Below are 19,988 nucleotides of genomic sequence, written 5' to 3'. Positions count from 1 at the left end.
TCCTCACGAGAGGGCATCTTCAGGATAGCACCAGTCTAGGGATGCTTAAATTATTATTGTATTTTAATGTGAATTGTGGTTTCAAACTCAAAGGTTTAATTGCCTTGTGTGTATTATTGTACTGCAAGCCACCCTGAGTCCAGCCCGTCTGGGGTATAAATATAATTGTTATTGTATTGTCAAAGACTTTCACGGCCGGATTCCACTGGTTGTGGTGGGTTTTCCGGGCTGGGTGGCCGTGGTCTGGTGGATCTTGTTTCTAACGTTTTGCCTGCACCTGTGGCTGGCATCTTCAGAGGTGTGTCACAGAGGGAAGTGTATCTGAAAACAATGCGAAACAGATCGGTAGAGGAAGTGGGCAATTAAGCAGATGACTCCAACAGTGATCCACACCATCATAGCCTCTGCAGAGGAGGGACAAGAAAGCAGAGTCCATCTCTCAAGGCCGTGAGCCCCTCGGATCTTGGTCCTGGCGAGGCCCTATGCCGGTATTGTGGCATCCCCTCCGCATGCCAAAGACAGAGCCTCCAGTTCAAATGGAAGGGAACAGGGGATGAGGAAAGCCCTTCTCTGCCCAACGCCCTAGAGAATCACTGTCACTTAGAGGAGCCGGTGTGGAGCTAGAGGGACACGGTCAGAGGTGGGATCCAGCAGGTTCTCACAGGTTCCCGAGAATAGGTTACTAGTTATTTGTGTGTGCCGAGAGGGGGTGACTAATTGGTAATTTTGCCACCTGATTTCTGCCTTAGTGACGCCCCTCCTCTCAGCAGTAGTGCGCAGAACTTGAAGCAGTCTAGCAGAAGGATTGCACTCAAGGCAGGTGGGTGGCAGCCTGCGCCTAGCGTGCAAGGTTTCAAGCCTCCTCAGCCTAAGGACCGGCGCAGCTGCTGCGTCCTTGCCACAGCTCCTCGCCCAGGAATGCCCTCGCCTCGAATGCCTGTAGCCACACCCCCGTCGTGCCCCGCCCAGCCCCATTGGCGCTACGCCACAGTTTGAATCCCACCACCATGGGAACCTGTTACTAAAATGTTTGGATCCCACCACTGGACACGGTCAGATTCCACAGAAGGCAGCTGGGGACCTACAAGGACTTGCAGCGGAAGGAAATCTCCCCCACCCAGAATCTCAACCTGCAACGCTCTTTTCCCCCCACCCCTTTTCTCCTTTTTTTAAAAAAAACCCACAACACACACGATTACTTGGTAGAATATGATTAATTAACAACATGGATGTATTGTTGAAGGCTTTCACAGCCAGAGCCAACTGACAGTTGTGAGTTTCTGGGGTGTGTGGCTGTGGTTTGGTACTTTTTTGCTCCTAGTGTTTCAGCTGCATACACGGGCGAAATGTTAGCAGCAAAAACTACTAGACCACGGCTTCACAGATTCACAGCTTGGAAAAAACCCAATGGCCAATGACAGGAACTTGACAATCTTAGCATTTATTTTCACAGTACTTGTAGGATTAGCATTTTCATGTCTAAATTTGTGTGTGTAAATTTGCTCAATAAAAACATTTTATTTTCTCAGTATCTACAGAGGTTTTGTTCTGGTTTGCGGGTTCACTGTTCAAAGAACTGAACTCAGCCACCTCACTCTTTTGTATGATCAAAGAGTCACTGTCAGTAAGACGAAGCCTGCAGAACTCTGCTGCAAAGAAGTTTTGTATGAGCAAAACCTTCAAAATTGTTCAGTTCAGCCCCTTTAATGGGACATGTGAGAATCTCTTGTTATAGGAGTTCAGCCCATAGCACCCCCCACCCACCCCACCCCACCCAGGAGTGGGAAGGATGCCTGTAGGGCCCCAAGCAGTTCCGGATGCTGTCCAAAGGGGCAGCCACCTGCCTCCCTCCACTGCAAAGGCCAAGACCCCTCCACTCCCCTCCCCCAATCACTCCCCCCTTCTTGAAGGAGGAGGAGGAGGAGGAGGAGGAGGAGGAGGAGGAGTTTGGATTTATACCCCTGTAAGGAGACTTAAAGGGGCTTAAAATATCCTTTCCCTTCATCCCCCCCCCAAAAAAAACCCCAAACACCCTGTGAGGTGGGTGGGGCTGAGAGAGCTCCGAAGAACTGTGACTCACCCAAGATCACCCAGCTGGCATGTGCTGGAGTGCATAAGCTAATCTGGTTCAGCAAATAAGCCTTCACAGCTCAAGTGACAAACCCAGTTCTCCAGATTAGAGCGCACCTGCTCTTCACCACTACACTACGCTGGCTCTTGCCGGGTGCCAGAAATAGGGTCAGCAGACATTAGGGATGGTGGGGGCCCCTGGCTTCTGATGTCCCCCTCCCCCCAATCTCCGTCATCACTCATTCAGCTGGACTGTGCTGCCTTCCCACCCACCCACTCACTTGTCCTCTCCCTCTAGCACCTGGTGGGGGCTGTGCCTACCTTGCCACCCCCCTCACCCAGAGTGGGCAGCAGAGCAGCGGGGTGGGCCCAGTGAGCACCCCCTTTCCTGCCCTCAGTGGGCCAGGGGGCACAATTGATACCCCCCTGCTTTGGGGCTACTGCTCTTTTGCTTGTGCACCTGTGCAGATCAGGGAGCAGGTGGGTGCGTGGGTACCACCTGGAGTCCGAGGGGCTCCTCAGTGCACAGTAAAGAGACTGGGAAGATTACTTACCTGTGACCCTCAGGAAAAAGGTCTGTGATTGCACCGCTCTGTTTTCAAACCCCATGTATGCTGCTGTGTAGACTCCGCTGTCCTGCTTCTCCAGGCCCTTGATCCGCAGGGTGGTCTCATTCGCCTTCTCCAACCGCTGATGAAATTGGTCCCTAGAATTGGGCCGCTGCCAGCCCCCCTTTATGAAATAGGCAATCAGGTGGCACAGGTCCCTTTCAGGACAGAATTCCCACTCAATTTCATCCACTGCTTTTCCAGGGGGGATAATGGCTGTAAGCGAGACCGATCTGCCCGCGATCCCATCCACGTAGCGTATGGCAGGATCCTGTCCTGGATGGCTCCAAGCACCTTCACAACAGAAGAGAAAGCAGAACATAAAACTCCATCCCAGGGACAAATGCTGATGCTGCCCCCACCTCAGACAGGAGGGCCGGGGTCTCTGCCCCCCTTTCTCCTCCTTCTCCCCATTTGACTGAAGCATTTCTGCCCTGCCTTTGGTCAAGGCCCGCCTGGCTCCAGGGCTGGCCGGGAGAGGTTGGCTCCCGATCTCCTCTGCTGGGTGCATAAAGTATCAAGTTTTCTTCTTTTCACTTTGATTGTGTACCTTCCCCTTTTGCATAGCATGGAGGGTGCATAAAGTCTAGCTCTTGCTTGTTAATGCTGAGGGCACCGAAGGAGGTGATGCCCGGGAATCTGACTCTTACTTGGCTTGAGAAATGTCAGCCGTGTGTTGCAGCTCAACTCTCATTTAATACAACCGGGTGGCATTATTGGAGAGGTCGCAGGGCACGACCCCTTTCTCTTTGGTTCAGGCCAGGGGGGCTGACAGTAACAGAAGCACCTGCTCCCTCCGCCTCCTCCTGATAATGAAGCAGTGGCCTCCCCCCCCCCCCCACACTCTTTTTTAACAAGGAGTCTCTTTGAGAGTCCCTTCCCCGCCTACCTTTTTAAACTTCACCCTGGGCACCAGCTACTCCGGACCGGCTTATTTTGCTTAAAACGTTTCTTCCAGCGCAATCCTATGGGGGGGGGGGGACACAAATGGGCTGAGGGAGCGGAATAACCTAGGTACACCTCAGAGTTATGCAACTCATGAGACACAGGATGCTGTCTGGCGGGCAGCACCAAAGCCCCTTGCAACGCCTTTGCCCTGGCACCGAACAGGGAGCACCCTGGCTGCACCCAACCCCCGACAGGTATGGCCCCTCCTCAGCCACAGCCTGACAGGTGAGCAACAGGTGTGTCCTCCAGCGGTGGGAAGGGGGGAGGGTCAGAAGCTCTGAATAGAATAGAATAGAATAGAATCTTTATTGGCCAAGTGTGATTGGACACACAAGGAATTTGTCTCCGGTGCATATGCTCTCAGTGTACATAAAAGAAAAATACATTTGTCAAGAATCATAAGGTACAGCACTTAATGATTGTCATATAGGTCTAGTAAGCAATCAGGAAACAATCAATAGTAATAAAAACATAAAATGTAAAATCATAAAATAAAATGAAATGTCAGCACAGGCTATAGTCATACAGTCATAATTGGGAGGAGATGGGTAATAGGAATGATGAAAAAAGTAATGCAGTAATTATATAATAAATATATAATAAATAGTTTGACATTATCGAGGGAATTATTTGTTTAACAGAGTGATGGCATTCGGGAAAAAACTGTTCTTATGTCTTGAGTTGTCTTGGTGTGCAGTGCCTCTGTAGCGACGCTTTTAGAGGGTAAGAGTTGAAACAGTTTATGTCCAGGATCACGTAGGGGTCAGTAAATATTTTCACAGCCCTTTTTTTGACCCGTCGCAGTATACAGGTCCTCAATGGAAGGCAGGTTAGCAGCAATTGTTTTTTCTGCAGTTCTGATTATTCTCTGAAGTCTGTGTCGATCTTGTTGGGTTGCAGAACCAAACCACACAGTTATAGAGGTAGCAGATGACAGACTCAATGATTCCTCTGTAAGAACTGTATCAAGCAGCTCCTTGGAGCAGTTTGAGCTTCCTGAGGTTGGCGCAGAAAAGAACATTCTTTGTTGTGCTTTTTTTAATGACATTTTTTGATATTAGGTGTCCATTTTAGGTCATGAGAATATGATGGAGCCTAGAAATTCACAAGGTCTCTACTGTTGATACCACAGTGTTGTCTAGTATTGTGTGAGAGAGGAGGTAGGGATGGAGTGGTTTCTCCTGAAATCTACCACCATTTCTAATGGGGTTTTAAAGGTGTGTTCAGTTCTAGATTGTTCCAGTGGCACCACAAAGGCTAGTTGTTCAACCTCCCGTCTGTAGGCTTGCGTTTCCATAGTTGTCTCGAATGAGCATCCTCAATCACTGTTGTATCATCTGCAAATTTCCAGTATTTTAACAGATGGATCATTTGAGATGCAGTCATTGGTATACAGAGAGAAGAAGAGAAGTGGTGAAAAGTACACAGCCTTTGGGGCCCCTGTGCTCATTTTACAGGTGTCTGATGTAATTTTTCCTAGCTTCACCTTGCTTGTTTCCTATCTGTTAGGAAGCTTGTGATCCCACTTACAAAATATGCTCAGGTACTGCCTAGCTGATTTAGATTTGGTTAGAGAAAGAATGTCCGGGTCTGATAGTTATTGAATGCTGAACTAAAAGTCAACAAAGAAAGGACCCTTGCATAGGTCTTTATGGCGATTATCCAAAGATGCTGTAGGATATAGTGCAAAGCCATATTAACAGCATCATCTGTCGAATCTATTTGCTCGGTATGCAAATTGCAAAGGGGTCCAACAGTGGATCCGTGATGGTTTTCAAATGGTACATCACTAGCCTTTCAAAAGTTTTCATAACTACAGATGTTAGAGCAACTGGTCTGTAGTCGTTTCAAAGTTCCTTGATGGAAGGCTTCTTCGGCACTGGGACGATAAGTGGAGCGTTTGAAGCAGGAAGGAACATAGCACATCTCTGGTTGATTTGTTAAAGATTTGGGTGAAGATGGGGGCCAATTGGACAGCACAGACTTTTTTAGGCAAGAAGGTGTTATCTTGTCTGGGCCTGGTGCTTTCTCCAGGCTTCTGTCTGTGAAATAGATCTTGCACTTCCTTTTCTGAGATCATCAGGGGTTGTAAACCCAATGAAATGGGTTCAGTTATAGGAAGTTTGGCTATTGTTGGTGCATCTGAGATAGAAGGGTTGTGGGAGAAAGGTGACTGTAGATTGTTTTCAAAACCTACAGTAGAACACGTTCCAGGTGCAGCTCTGCCAATTGCTGATTTCCTTTCAGCTTGGGAAGGTGGTTTACTGTAACCGGTGATATTTTTGAGAGTTTTCCACATGTTTGCTGTTCCGTTTGGTGAAAACTGATTTTTTAGCTTGCCTTCAGAGTAGTTTCTTTTTGCTGCTCTGATCTCCTTTGTTAATACATTTCTGGCCTGATTGTACAGCATTCTATCACCCTTTCTGTAGGCCTCTTCTTTGGAACGCATCGTAACTGCTTAAGTTTAGCTGTGAACCAAGGTTTGTTGTTACTATATATACGCATGAGTTCCCTGGTTGGTATAGAAAGATCTTCACAGAAGCGGACATATGATGTTAGAGGGTCTGTGAGGTCATCCAAATCTGCGGAGGTGTCTTTAAGAATGTTCCAGTCTGTACGGTCAAAGCGAGGCTGCAGCTTTAACTTTGCCTCTTCAGTCCAAGTTCTCACTGATTTAGTTATTGGTTTTGTGGCTTTAAATCTTTGTTTGTAAGCAGGTACAAGGTGAATCATGCAATGATCAGAATGGCCTACAGCTGCTCGTGGTAAAGACCGATAAGCATCTTTCAGTAAGCATAAGCATCTCTGGTTGGGATTCATCCCATCACACTGGCCGCCTCCTTCCCCGGCCGTTCTATTCTGACCCGAGACTTCCCTTCTGCGCAGGCAAAGCACCAGTAGCCCCGCACAGCTTCTTCGCAGCAGAGAGGCGGCGACTGGGCCAACCAACGCGCTTCTGATTCACACCAAAGAATCGCGGGTAGCGCGATTCTCTGGAGTGAATGCGGATACCGCGATTTTCGGTGAACCCGGTTATTTTTTTTTGGGGGGGGGAGCGGGTAGGACTCGCGTTAGGGCCGGGAATCGTGCGAAGTTCCTCCCAAAAAAGTTTGTTTATCCCCTTGTTACCTTGGCTTTATGGGCCCGTGCGGAAAGGGCCAAGTTTTCCAGTGCTGGGGGTGGGGCTGTGAGACCCCGCCCCAGCAGCTCCAGAAACGGCAGAGCAGCCCCGAGGGTCGCAGCTTCGCCAGGGGGTCGCCCTCACAGGCGAGGCAGCTGACAGAGTAGTGCTGAACCGGTGCCGTCGGTGGGGCGCGGGCGCCGGCTCGGTCCTGTGCTGCCCTCCGGCTGGGCCGGCCCGCGGGCGCCACGTTCCCGCTTGCCCGCCCCCTCGCCCCTCGCCCTCTTACCTGCCAGCAGCGTCGACATCAGGGCCAGAAGCAGGGCGTCCAGGCTGAGCATGTTGGTTGGCACGGCGCTCCCGGCCAAAGCAGCAGTGCCCAAGGGGCGGGGGCAGCCCAGCAGATGCCCAGGCCCCCGGGGAGGGCAGGTCCCAAGCCACGCCCCGGGGTGGGCGTGGCTGGCTGGCGACTGGGGAGGGGCGCTCCGTGTGGGCATCGGGGGCACGTTGGACGGTGGGGGGGGGGAGCTGTGCCGTGGCAATGGACAGGGCGGCCCATGCGGGCAGGCGAGGTGGGCTTCCTGGGGGTCGCGCACCCAACTCCTTGCCAGGGTCGGGGCTCCTCCGCGGCTGAGATCTGATCGGGGGCAGTGTTGCACCCTGCTCCGCTGCAGATCCAAGGCAAAGGCCTCAACCCCAATATCGCCCTATCTTCTTGATGGGGCGGGGGCTTCTCAGGCGGCACCTCAGCCGTTTTCCCATCCTGGCCCCTCCCTTCCAGCAGCCGTAAGCGGAGCAGCCGCCTGGCCCTTCCCCACTCTGCGGCTGGCTGAAGAGAGAACAGGCTTTTGGCAAAGAGAAGAAGAGTTTGGGTTTACACCCCACCTTTCCCTCCTGTAAGGAGACTCGTGGCTAACAAGCTCCTCCCCCCCCGCCCCACAAGAGGCAGGTGGGGTCGAGAGAGCTCTGAAAGAACTGTGACTAGCCCAAGGTCACCCAGCCAGTATGGTTTCAAATGTTTATAATATGTCATGATTTATCAGATGTTGGGAAACCGCCCTGAGCCTACTAGGGAAGGGCAGTGGGGAAAAAAAAAACCAAGAAACCAACAAAATAAAATGTGGGGCTTCAAACTTCCCCTTCAGGACGCAAGGTCTGGGTTCGAATCCAGGGACCGCAAAACAGATGCCGCAGTGGCTGAGGTCCGGTGGGGTGCCCCTGCTTGGTGCCTGGCCCAGATTCTCAGCCCATTTGCCTCCCCCAGGCCTCTCCCAGCAGAGGACTGTGCTGGAAGAAGAGATGTTCTCAATATAGCCAAATGTTCTAAATATAGACACTGTCATTCTTGACCAGCGACTGCCAGCCAACGGGAGAAGTTAACCAAGGAAGGAGATAAACTCTCCAAGTGCCCCGTGGTTCATTTTCAGAGGGAAAGAGCTGTTGATTCTTTCCTCTCCTGTTTTCGCAACGTGCCCTGCGGCCTCTCGGAGCCTGGCAAATGCTTCAGTCAAACGGGGGGGAGGAGGAGGAGAAAGGGGGGCCAAGTTGCAAGTCTTGCTGTCTGAGGCGGGGGCAGCACGTGGGTCTGTCCCTCCGGTGCTGTTTTCTGTTCTGCTGTCTCTTCCGTTGTGAAGGCGCTTGGATCTATCCAGGACAGGATCCTGCCGGGCGCCACGTGGATGGGAGCGCGGGCGGTTCGGTCTCACTTAAGGCCGTTATCCCCCCAGGAAAAGAAGTGGCCCAACTCGAGAGGGAATTCCGGCCTGAAAGCGGGCCCCCCGTCGTGATTGCCGATTTCACGAAGGGGAGCTGGGAGCGGCCCAATCCTGGCGACCGATTTCAGCGGCGGCTGGAGAAGGCGAATGAGGCCACCCTGCGGATCAAGGACTTGAAGAAGCAGGACAGCGGAGTCTACACCGCTCGTGTGAGGTTTCAAGACGGAGAGGTGCAATCACAGACCTTTGTCCTGAGGGTCACAGACAAGGACGTAGGTAAGGGGGGGGGGGGGTTTCTCGGGTTCAGTGATTTTATATGATGTTTTATATTGTGTAATTATTATTATTATTATTGTATTGTCGAAGGCTTTCACGGCCGGAATCACTGGGGGGCTGTGTGGTTTCCGGGCTGTGTGGCCGTGTTCTAGCAGCATTCTCTCCTGACGTTTCGCCTGCATCTGTGGCTGGCATCTTCAGAGGATCTGATGTTGGGAAAGCAAGTGGAGTATATATACCTGTTGGAGTGTCCAGGGTGGGTGAAGAAACATTGTCTGTGAGTAACAAAGAAGACAACCAGGTCAATAGTTGAGGGCATCTGAATAGAAGTATGAGTAACAATGAAGTCTATAGCATGGGAGTAACAATGGAGATAGCCAGGTCACTGGTGGGAGCATCTGAATAGAAGTATCCTGGCCTTTATTTCCTTTGTCTGTGGTCATCCTGTGTTTGTGTGGAGCTGGCTAACCACGGCCATACAGCCCGGAAACCACACAGCACCCTAATAATAATAATAATAATAATAATAATAATAATAATAATAATAATAATAATAATAATAATAATAATAATAATAATAATAATAATAATAATAATTATTATTATTATTATTATTATTATTATGGGCATAATCGGCTGTGGCTGCCCCTGGCCCGCAGGAACCGTTTCCACTGGTGCAGTTCTTGTTTGGGTGGTAGTTTGGGTTCCAGCAGAGGTACCTGCTTCAAGGTTACTAGTAATCTGGAGTAGCTGTCCTTCCGCAGCCTGGAGCTTCGTGTGCATGCATCCCATCTCGTGGGCCATCTGCATGAATCGTTCTTCGTAGTCCTGCTTTTCCGTGGCCCACGGCTTCTCTGGTTCCACATTTGACTCGGGTTCTGATGGGTTCTGATTCCTTGTCAGACAACCCTCCGGCTACGGTGCCCACAAACGGTGCCTTCCATGCCTGGGCCCTGTGACACTGCTTCTGGCTATCTAGTTTATTTCCTCACCGATGGGCACTAGGGTTGCATAGTGTGACTGGAAGGCGCGTTGGTCTTCCCTGGGATCTGCACTCAGTTGTCAGTGACAGGACCCCCCACGGGGTCTGATAGTCGATCCGATTTGTAATCCACTGTACCAGCCACCAGTGATCTCATTCTCCCCAGGGACAGCCCATTGTACGATTTTGTAATCCACTGGATTTTGGCTGATTGGCAGGCCACGGCCCAACCGATTATATGGGAAGGACTGAACTCTTGGCCGACTCCCCAATCCAAGACGAAGAAGCTACGGTGGGGCACTGTCTTAATGTCAGAACTCCCCTGCATCAGACCATCCAACAGTTGAATTCCATCAAAGATTTATTCAGCTTGAGACAGACAAAAACAGAAGACAGGTCTGAGCTGGCCCCTCAGAACAGTTGGATATATCAAACAGTGTTAAACACACACACACCACAGCTTCACATGTGAAAGAGTACAAGTAGAGATTCACTGGAACAACTCTTCCAGCTTCCAAGGTTACAGATTACAGATAATATACTGTGGGGGAGAGAGAGACCTTACAATACAACACAGAAAGTCAGCACAGCAAAGCATAGCCCAACAACCCCACATCTTCTCACAGCAAAGGGGTCACATGACTCTTGCCCCGTCTGGCACCCTGTGAGGCTGAGGCCAAGCCGAGGGGCCAAAAGTTGCCCCCCCATCTGAAAAAGCATCTCTCAAGGAGCCAGGCTGGCCCAAGTCACAGCCCAGCGGCACCACGGAGACCCGTTTGTGGCCAGAGCCCCGATCCGCTGCCGGGTTCGGGCTTGGAGGGTGCATCTCTTCTAAAGGGCCATCTTGGAGCTTCTCACCGCTGGAAAGTAAAGCCTTGCAGAGCGGAGGGGGGAGACAGACAGCTGTTCCTGAGGGACAAGGAGCTCTCTGGGGGACAAGCAGCTCTCTGCACCCCCCCTTTATCCATCCGTCTATTCAGCAGTGCCCCCAGCAACTTGCTGGAGGGACAGAGATGGAGGGGTCAAGTTACTGAGGCTGTCATACAGAGGTGGTCATATGACACCTGTCATTTAGATTTTGTAGATCAGACATTTGTCCTGACAGGGGGGCTCTTTTGGGGAAACCAGCAGGAGGGAGCTGCAAGGTGAGAAGGTGGGGGCACATCTCCTGAGGAAGGTGTCCGAGGACTGCAGAAGCTCCTTCCCTATTCCCATCACCTTGCAAAGCACGACAGCCACACCCCAATACAGGCAGGGGGCAGCAGCCCAGGGGTCTCCTGTCTCCAGCCATCTGGTCCTGGGGGCCCGGGCAGCGCACCACCGCTGTCCTGAAGCTGGCAGGGAGAGAGCACCGGGGCAGCCCCCCAGGAGACGCCATTCCCCAAGGGGGCGAACCAGAGGCACCACAGGGATAGGCAGGTCTCTGTCTGCACTTTTGCCCTGGGAAGGAGCGCAGCCCTCCGGGAGCCCAACCGGAAAGGGTCCAGCCATGCCATTGAGGACACCGCTGGGCAGCCAGCCGGGTAAGAAAGGTGAGGGAGCAGCGAGTCGCGCATGCTCGTGAGGAGACACCCCCCTGAAAGGGAAAAGACTGGCTGGAGAAAGGCTGGGAAAAGTCTTCTCTGCCTTCTGGGAGGCGACTTTTTCATGTTGCCTTCGAATCTCTCTTTGAAGAACATAAGAACATAAGAACTAGCCTGCTGGATCAGACCAGAGCCCATCTAATCCAGCTCTCTGCTACTCGCAATGGCCCACCAGGTGCCTTTGGGAGCTCACGTGCAGCACGTGAACGCAATGGCCTTCTGCTGCTGCTGCTCCTGAGCACCTGGTCTGCTAAGGCATTTGCAATCTCAGGTCAAGGAGGATCAAGATTGGGAGCCAGAGATCGACTTCATAAATCTATCCAAGCCCTTTTTAAAACTATCCAGGTTAGTGGCCATCACCACCTCCTGTGGCAGCATATTCCAAACACCAATCACACGTTGCGTGAAGAAGTGTTTCCTTTTATTAGTCCTAATTCTTCCCCCCAGCATTTTCAATGGATGCCCCCTGGTTCAATTTTACAGACTTCAATCCTATCCCCGCTCAGACGTCTCCTCTCCAAACTAAAGAGTCCCAAACGCTTCAGCCTCTCCTCATAAGGAAGGTGCTCCAGTCCCTCAATCATCCTTGTTGCCCTTCTCTGCACTTTGTCTATCTCTTCGACATCCTTTTTTCTTTCTGAATTGTCATTAATGTTTTTTCATTAGTTTATGACTAACTTTTTATTGGCCAAGCCAGGTGACAGGTTCTCTTCTTTGAGATGGGGTGTCCTCATTCCCCCACCACCGTCCCCCCTGTCTGATTGATGCTGAAGAAGCACTAATTCTCCTTTCACTTGAAATGTTTTCTTCTCTCTCCCTCCCTCCTCCCCCCTTAAATAATGAAGATGCAGGCACCAGAAGTAATCCAGCAGAGAATCCACCTGTCCAGGTGAATGGGATCCTGGGAAGATCCATCTCTTTTCCTCTCCGGTTTCCTCCAACAAAAACAGTGGCCAGGATTGAGTGGACTTTGCAAGCAGGTTCTAGTCCAGAGATGCTGATCGCTGAACTAGAGGATGGAAAACTGGAGTGGCAAGATACCAGGGAGAGGTTCGGGCACCGGCTGGAGATGGCGGATGGGACCACACTAAGGATCAGGGCCCTGGAGAAGGAGGACAGCTGTACATTGAGGGTTCGAGTTGTGTTTGCCTCTGGAGAGGTTCACAGGCAGACCTTCCGCCTCTCTGTCTTTGGTGAGTGTCTTTGCCTGTTTCTCCTGAAGCTGTGCACAGAAATGGCCCCAGAGTGGCCAATTCAGAGACCCTCCTCCACGGAGAACAAAGTACCTCACTTCATTTCTTTTTGTTCCCTCTGAGCAGAGCCTGTCCCAGATCCAGAGATACGCCCCCACCTGGTCTCCAGGACAGCGGAGGTGTGCAACGTGACCCTGCATTGCCTGGGGTCTGAAAAGGGGGGAATTGAGGTCTCCTGGGAAAGGGGGAACTCTTCTGACCAGCCGGGTGTCCCGGAAGAAGGTTCGGACGCGGATCTCCACGTCTCCTGGCGGCCCGACTCCCTGGACTCCACTTTCACCTGCCTGCTCAGCAACCCCGCTGACCAGAAGAGCGCCTCGTTGGACTTGGCCAACATCTGCCGGAGTGAAGGTGAGGAATATTTTGCCCCCAACCAAGGGCGTATCTGCCATGGGGATATAGGGAGTCAAATGTTGCTGGTCACCCCCATTTGGTCACGTCAGGGGGTGCAAAAAAATTCAGGTTCGTTTGTGTGTGTTTTGTATTTTTTTAGTGTTTTTTCAGTTTTTGGGCTACAGGGGGTGCAGTTTTTGGGTTAGCAACACCATAATTTCAGGGATTTTTTGGGAGACTCTTCTGATGATGCCACCCAGGTTTGATGAGCTTTGGTTCAGGGGATTCAAAGTTGTGGACTCCCAAATGGGGTGCCCCATCCCCCATTTTTTTCAAATGGGAGCTAATAGGAGATGGGGGCCATAACTTTGGACCCCCTGAACCAAACTTCATCAAACCTGGATGGTATAATCAGGAGAGTCTCCTAAAGATACCCTGAAATTTTGGTGCTACTAGATTAACAATTGCACCCCTGACTGCAGGCACCCCCCAAATTTCCCCAGATTCTCCTTTTAAATCCACCCCTGGATTTAAAGGGAGAATGTGAGGTCCCCAGTTTAAACATTTGAAGTGATGCTGTTTCAGGGTGGGGGAGAATCCACCCCCAAACAGCATCACTTTCAATCACTTTCAGATTCTCCCTTTCAGGTGGGTTTAAAAGAAGAATCTGGACTCCCTAGTTTAAACACCATTGAAAGTGATGCTGTTTGGGGGTGGATTCCACTGGAGGTGTTTTGTGAGAGATGATGCTGACATTTGTTTGGTAAATGTTTTGCTGGGGTGATTTTTGAGACATTCACTAGCTTAATACCCACTTGTACTAGCTTGGAGCTGTTTCTCAGTCTAACAACCGACCTCATGGTGTGAGGACAAAATTAGGAAAGAGAATTGGTGGGGAGAGAGCCATGTATGTTTTGCTGGGGATGGGAGGTGTTTTGTGAGCTGGTGCCAAAATCATTGTTTGGTCATGGTGGGGGAGGCCAAACTCAGGTTTTGTCCCCGTGCTCCAGTTTGCCTAGATACACCTCTGCCCCAACCCTTTTCCATTTTGCATAGGATCTGCTTGGTGTGGCCTGAAATACACATAATTGGGTTTGAAAATTGATCTTAAAACAGCAAAACTCAGAGTTATAATTTTGCAGAATTCTTAAAAAAAAAAAAACTGCCTAAAGTGATTTGATGCAAACCAGAAAAGTATTCCCAGCCAGAGCTGCCCATGGCTGAAGAAGACCGGGCCAGCTGGAAGGGCCTTTGGTGTCGCCCAAGCCCAGCGAATTAGACTAGTTGTCATGGTTCGTCCCTCCCCCAGCTCTGGAGGCAGCTGACACCCACTGAAGGGAGGTCACTGGGGAGGGGGCTGCTTGCAGCAGATTCCCAGACCAATTTGTTCTTCCTTGCAGATGGCTGTCAACCCCTGTACGTGTGGATCCTTGGTCTTGTGGCGTTTCTTATCCTGGTTGCAGGTGTGGGGGTTTGGCTGTGGAAGAAAAGGTCACACCCAAAAGGTAGGGAGTTTCTCTTCATCCCCCATCAGCCTGGTTAAGGGGGGGCATCTTTCCTGCTCTGGTCCATCCCCTCCAGGCCACAGAATAACCTCCCTCCTGTTAAACTCTGCAGCTTCTCCCCTGACGAAGCCTGAGAAGAGAGCCCCTCCCGAGTATGCGGAGGTGCAGAAGAGGAGGAGCCCCCCAGAAGGTGATGATGAACAGGTGAGCGTCTTCCAGGGCTGTCCTCTAGCAGCCCCGTGTTTCTGCTGGCCGACCTGGATGAACCCCTTCACACATACAGACCTCCTTTCCCACCTTTGCTCTTCTAGGTGTTGCCCCTTCTCCGTCTTCATCCGGGGTCTTCTGCCTGCCCTCTGTAGGTCCATGGAGGGTCACCCAGTAGCCGCCTCAGGCCTCTCGGGTCAGGCAGGGAACTGAGCGGGTCACTGTAATGGTTCTTCCCCTCCACACACCTGGCAGGACAGACTCCGGGTTTTCCATCTCTCTCCATGCCCAGGCAGACGTTCCATCGTGAAACCTGACTTTGTTGAGTCAACTGAAATGTATTTTTAAAGTGTTACCAGGTGAACCATCTGCCAACGCATCTGACACATGATGTGACCTCCTTCTCTGGCAGGATTAGACTGTCAAAAAGCTTTCAAATATACACATATTTTAAAAACTAGAAATGACCAGTAGAGCACCAAATTATTAAAATTGCTAAAATATGGCAGAAATGAGGCTGAAAAATCCTTACACTTATTCCTACAGAGCCATCACAAAATGTCATGATCAGCTCATTTCTGGTTTGATCGGTGGTGTAGCGCCAACAGGGGTGGGGGGTGACGCCCCAGGAGGAGGCATGGCCGGGGTGGGGCGGGGGCTTTGTGGGGCGGGCACCACTGCAGCAGGGGCGCAGGCAGTGCTGTGCTAGACAGAGTTACACCCTCCTAAGCATACTGATTTTAATGAGAAGGATGCAACTCCGCTTGGGATGGCTCTGCGAACGTCCCAATCAAAGACACGGCATACTCATTGTGATGGACGATTCCCTTGGCTCTTCTATCTCCAATTTCTGCCATTCTGCAACCGTACCAAGTCACATCACAGCTAACGATGGAGTTTTTCTACATTCCAATGATTAGCAACTTAAGAGGTTTATCATTAAGAAGATTATCTTCCTGGCCTCAATTTCATCATCTTTATTAGTCTGTCTGTCTGTCTGTCTGTCTGTCTGTCTGTCTGTCTGTCTGTCTGTCTGTCTGTCTGTCTGTCTGTCTGTCTGTCTATTTATTTGTTAAACTTGTATACTGCCCTCCCCCGAAGGGCTCAGTGGACCCACCAATTTCCCCCCAGTGGACCCCTAAATCTCCCGTAATGGGTGCATTTAACCATTTCAGTTGTTCACCTAATCTCTGCTTTTACTGCTGTTATAAATTTCCAACAATTTCCAAATATACATTCCTTATAGTTTCAATGGGTTAGCCAAGCAAAACTGTTACAGGATCCACAGGTAATTAGCACTCCAGCATCTGTTTATCCAAATTATTTGTTTCCAAACTGAGAACAACCTCACAATCTCATCAATAATGCTGAAATGTGAGATGGGGATTTCAAATCCCTCTATTAAAAAGTAAATGAAGTGAGAAAACATTCACTTTTAATCTAGAAAGGAACTTAACAAAATGACACTTTGGTGTTGTTGAAAATAATCTGGAGTTGTGTTTAGACTATACCTTGGATTGGATCTAGATCTACTGCTTAATCCATGGGAAGGAGGTAGTGGTGGGATTCAAATAATTTAACAACCGGTTCCGAACTTCCAGTGGTGGCATATCTGAATAGAAGTAGCCTGGCCTTTGTTCCTTTGATTGTTTACTACCTATAGTCATCCTGTGTTTGGGTGGATCTGATTAGTCACTGCCTTGACTCTAGTGTTTTTCAACACTGGTAGCCAAGTTTTGTTCATTTTCATGGTTTCTTCTTTTCTGTTGAAATTGTCCACGTGCTTGTGGATTTCAATGATTACAACCAGTTCTCCGAAATAGAAAAAAATTAGCTACCCATTCTACCAAACTGCTGCAAATAGGCTGAATCCCACCACTGGATGCAGGGCACACATGCGCCTCAGGCGCAGTTTCCGCTCACTCCGCCTCTGGATTTGATCCTGCCATGTCTCCCGCCTGGGAGGCAAGATCATTTCTCTCCTCATCCTCCCCCACCCCCAGCAGCACACTCTTAATTCCTGATCTTGCCTTGAAAACGCTACTGGAGGGCCTAAAGTCACATGCAACTTGATGGTACTTTATACCAATGTGTTTTTACTGGGGTGCTGTGTGGTTTCCGGGCTGTATGGCCATTTTCTAGCAGCATTCTCTCCTGACGTTTCACCTGCATCTGTGGCTGGCATCTTCAGAAGATCTGATAGTAGAAAAAGCAAGTGGAGTATATAAATCTGTTGTAGTGTCCAGGGCGGGGGAAGAACCATTGTCTATTAAAAAGTAAAAGGTGCAGTTAGCAAGCTAGATTTATCATGTGTTGAGTGGGATCCACCCATTAGCATGTGAGTAACAATGAAGATAGCAAGGTCAATAGGTGAGGGCACCTGAATAGAAGTAGCCTGGCCTTTGTTCCTTTGATTGTTTACTACCTATAGTCATCCTGTGTTTGGGTGGATCTGATTAGTCACTGTCTTGACTCTAGTGTTTTTCAACACTGGTAGCCAAGTCTTGTTCATTTTCATGGTTTCTTCTTTTCTGTTGAAATTGTCCATGTGCTTGTGGATTTCAATGGTTTCTCTGCGTAGTCTGACATAGTGTTTTTATTTTGGATGTTTTGAACATGCTAGCTATTTTGATGACCCCGATCAGGGCCATAAGACAGGTTTTAAATTTTGTAAATACGTAAACAAATAAAATGGGATGGGAGGGAAACTGTGACCCTTCACTGTTGCTAGTGAAAAACAGAAATCCACATGGTTAGTTGCAAAAGTCCCCCTGGTGGGGGAAAGTCCTGACTGGGGAACAGATACCCCTTTTTTGGGTGGGGTTGCCCTCCCCGTCAAGGAGCTGTTTCACAGCTTGATGGTGCTGAACCTGGTACTCCCGTTGGATAAACTAGATTAGATTACTGCCATGCATTGTGTGCAGGGCTGTCCTTGGAGACTGTGCAGAAGCTACAGTTTGTACAGATGCTGTGACCAGGTTGTTGACTGAAGTGGGCCCAAAGAACTCTCTGGCAGTTGAATTCTGCACTCACCTGATGGCAACAAAGATGCCGCCCACAAGCCAGGTGCCTTCCCTGATCTTAGGATGCGCCTTTAAAATGCACCTGCGCCATTAACTGTTGCATGGTGATACAGGCATCTGGGAAGAGGAGGAGGAGGAGGAAGAGGAGGAGGAGGAAGAAGAAGAAGAAGAAGAAGAAGCTGGTGACCTGGGGTGAGGGGGGGGGAGAGAAAAGGCAGGTGAGGTCACCCCCCCCCCCAGTGTCTATCATTAAACTTTGCATGCCAATGCAGGCATCCAGGAAGAGGGGGAGCATCAGGGAGGAGCTGGGGAGGTGGTCCAAGTGGAGAGGAAAGGCAGGCAGGGTTGGCGCAGTTATTTCACCAGCAGCTTTCTAGAGCACGTTGTGTTTGTTTGTGCAACGGGTTTTACTGCTAGTTTTGCATAACTTATTCCTGCCTTTGTGCACCCGTTGTGTGCAGCGTTCTGACCTCCTGGTCCTGATCTCTGGGAACCTCACTCAGCCCTTTGTCAGCTGTCAGGATCTTACCAGGTGATTCTCACACGTGTCCCCACAAGCCACAAGGACCAGGAACTTTGTTTTCAAATAAGAACAAAAGCAGAGTCTCTTTTCTTACAAAGGCCTCGGCCTCCGTGCCCCGTGCTTGGAGCTGCGGAGGACCTGATTGGCCACTATGTGAGACGGGATGCTGGACTAGATGGACCTTCTCTGGTCTGATCCAGCAGGACATTTTATATATTCTTATGACTCTCTGTTGTGGTGGTGGTTGTTTTGCCAAAAACGGTGCAGAATACAAACAGTGCATGTGTTTTTCCTTCCCAGGATCCTGACCGTTTCTCTCCATGCCTGCCAGAGATTCCCCCGGTGACGCCTACTGTAAAATCTCTGGTACGCTACTATGATACACTGCAAGACCCCTGCTAAGAAAGATGATGCCTTTGCCAGAACTTGACTTCCCTAACATTGACATGCCCCACCTCAGCCCAGTCCTGGAGGGAAGAGCCCGTGAGATGTACAGGATATTGTTGACCAAATCCCTGCTCAACTAGAAGACTTATTGTGAGCCTCGCAAATCACTGTTCCTCAGCCCAACCTACCTTAGAGAAGAAGTGTGTTAAATTCGTTCCTTGGTGGAAGGCGGGGCATGCTGCCCTTTTAATAGGATTTTAATCTATTCTTTATTGTACTGTTGGATTTGTTGTATATTACTCTGTTGCTATTGTTTTATTGTTCACCGCCCAGAGCCCTTTGGGGATTGGGCAGTGTAACGAACTTGCCCCACCCTGAAGGGCTGGCGTACAGCAGGCCCAATGGAGAAGGCCTTAGCAACAGCCAGAGTAAAGAAAGAGGCTCCACAAGCAAAGAACCCACCTGATTGGTTGGAAAAGGTCCAATAATGTTTGGCCAAAGCTAGGGGGAGCTAGTGTGTGCTTGCAGCACTTAGAGTGAGAACAGTTCTAATCAGAGTCTGTCAGAGAGCAGTCGAGACTGAAGATCAGTCAGAGTTTGGGGTCTGAAACTGACAGTTGAGAGAGAGGAGGATTCTGACTCAGCTGTGTTAGCTGTCAGGATCCAGATAACTCTACGAGCTGAGGAGGCTTGCTAGAGGGTGGAGGCCCTGAGGCTGGCGGAAAGGGACCCGCCAGTCAGAGGCTTGACAGTGAGACTGTCCAGACCACAAGAGTCCTGTCCCTACCCCAGTTCCAACACCAGTCTTGGGAGGCCCAGTCCAGTGCTTAGTTTAGCCAGTTTGGGACAGTGGGAGAGGAGGCTTGGATGCCCAGAGAATCTCACAGGAGCATAAGACTGGGTGTGTGTTGATTCCAGTGGGGTGAGGAGTACAGCAAAGAAAGACCCAAGCGTCTGTCCGTAAAGGCGTTTGATATTTTAAAGTGAAACCTTTCTCTGAAGAGACACCTGCGTGTGTCTGTGTGAAACTAAAGTGCCAACAACGTCTCTGAAACCTAAGTGAAAAGAACCTCTCTGTAACCGCCAAGCTTTAGTACCAATCAATCAATCAATCAATCAATCAATCAATCAATCAATCAATCAATCAATCAATCAATCAATCAATCAATCAATCAATCAATCAATCAATCAATCAATCAATCCTTTCATGTTGAAAAGGAAGCAAGTTTGGTTTTTGTTGCTCCAGAGATTGGAACAAGGAGTAATGGATTCAAGGTGCAGGAAAAGAGATTCCACCTAAACATTGGGAAGAACCTGTTCGACAATAGAATACATGGTCTCGGAGTGTGGTGGAGTCTCCTTCTTAGGTTTTTTAATAAGCTGTATGGCCAACTGTCGGGAGTGCTTTGATTGTGTGTTCCCGCATGGCTTGGGGGTTGGACTGGATGGCCCTT

The 19,988-nt window shown here is 50.0% G+C and overlaps 2 protein-coding genes across 5 annotated transcripts in view; both read left to right on the top strand.

Annotated features, from left to right (window-relative positions):
* Positions 1 to 19,988, top strand: part of LOC125439818 (SLAM family member 7-like) — a 273,063-nt gene that overhangs the window by 65,689 nt on the left and 187,386 nt on the right. The window lies entirely within an intron of this gene.
* Positions 12,331 to 19,988, top strand: part of LOC125439826 (T-lymphocyte surface antigen Ly-9-like) — a 109,628-nt gene continuing 101,970 nt past the window's right edge. Inside the window, exons 1-5 of one of the 4 annotated variants that reach the window (XM_048509105.1) lie at positions 12,331 to 12,496; positions 12,623 to 12,907; positions 14,290 to 14,394; positions 14,507 to 14,598; positions 15,848 to 15,889. In XM_048509105.1, coding sequence (XP_048365062.1) covers positions 12,373 to 12,496; positions 12,623 to 12,907; positions 14,290 to 14,394; positions 14,507 to 14,598; positions 15,848 to 15,889 — 648 coding nt within the window. In that variant the 5' untranslated portion in view covers positions 12,331 to 12,372. Of the gene's footprint in view, positions 12,497 to 12,622; positions 12,908 to 14,289; positions 14,395 to 14,506; positions 14,599 to 15,847; positions 15,890 to 18,447; positions 19,283 to 19,988 lie in introns of those variants that run through there. The other 3 variants (XM_048509095.1, XM_048509122.1, XM_048509113.1) reach the window with 3 other exon arrangements.

This window comes from Sphaerodactylus townsendi, linkage group LG01, assembly GCF_021028975.2.
Source record: "Sphaerodactylus townsendi isolate TG3544 linkage group LG01, MPM_Stown_v2.3, whole genome shotgun sequence".
NCBI classification, from domain to species: Eukaryota; Metazoa; Chordata; class Lepidosauria; order Squamata; family Sphaerodactylidae; genus Sphaerodactylus; species Sphaerodactylus townsendi.
This window is presented reverse-complemented; position numbering and strand designations above follow the sequence as displayed.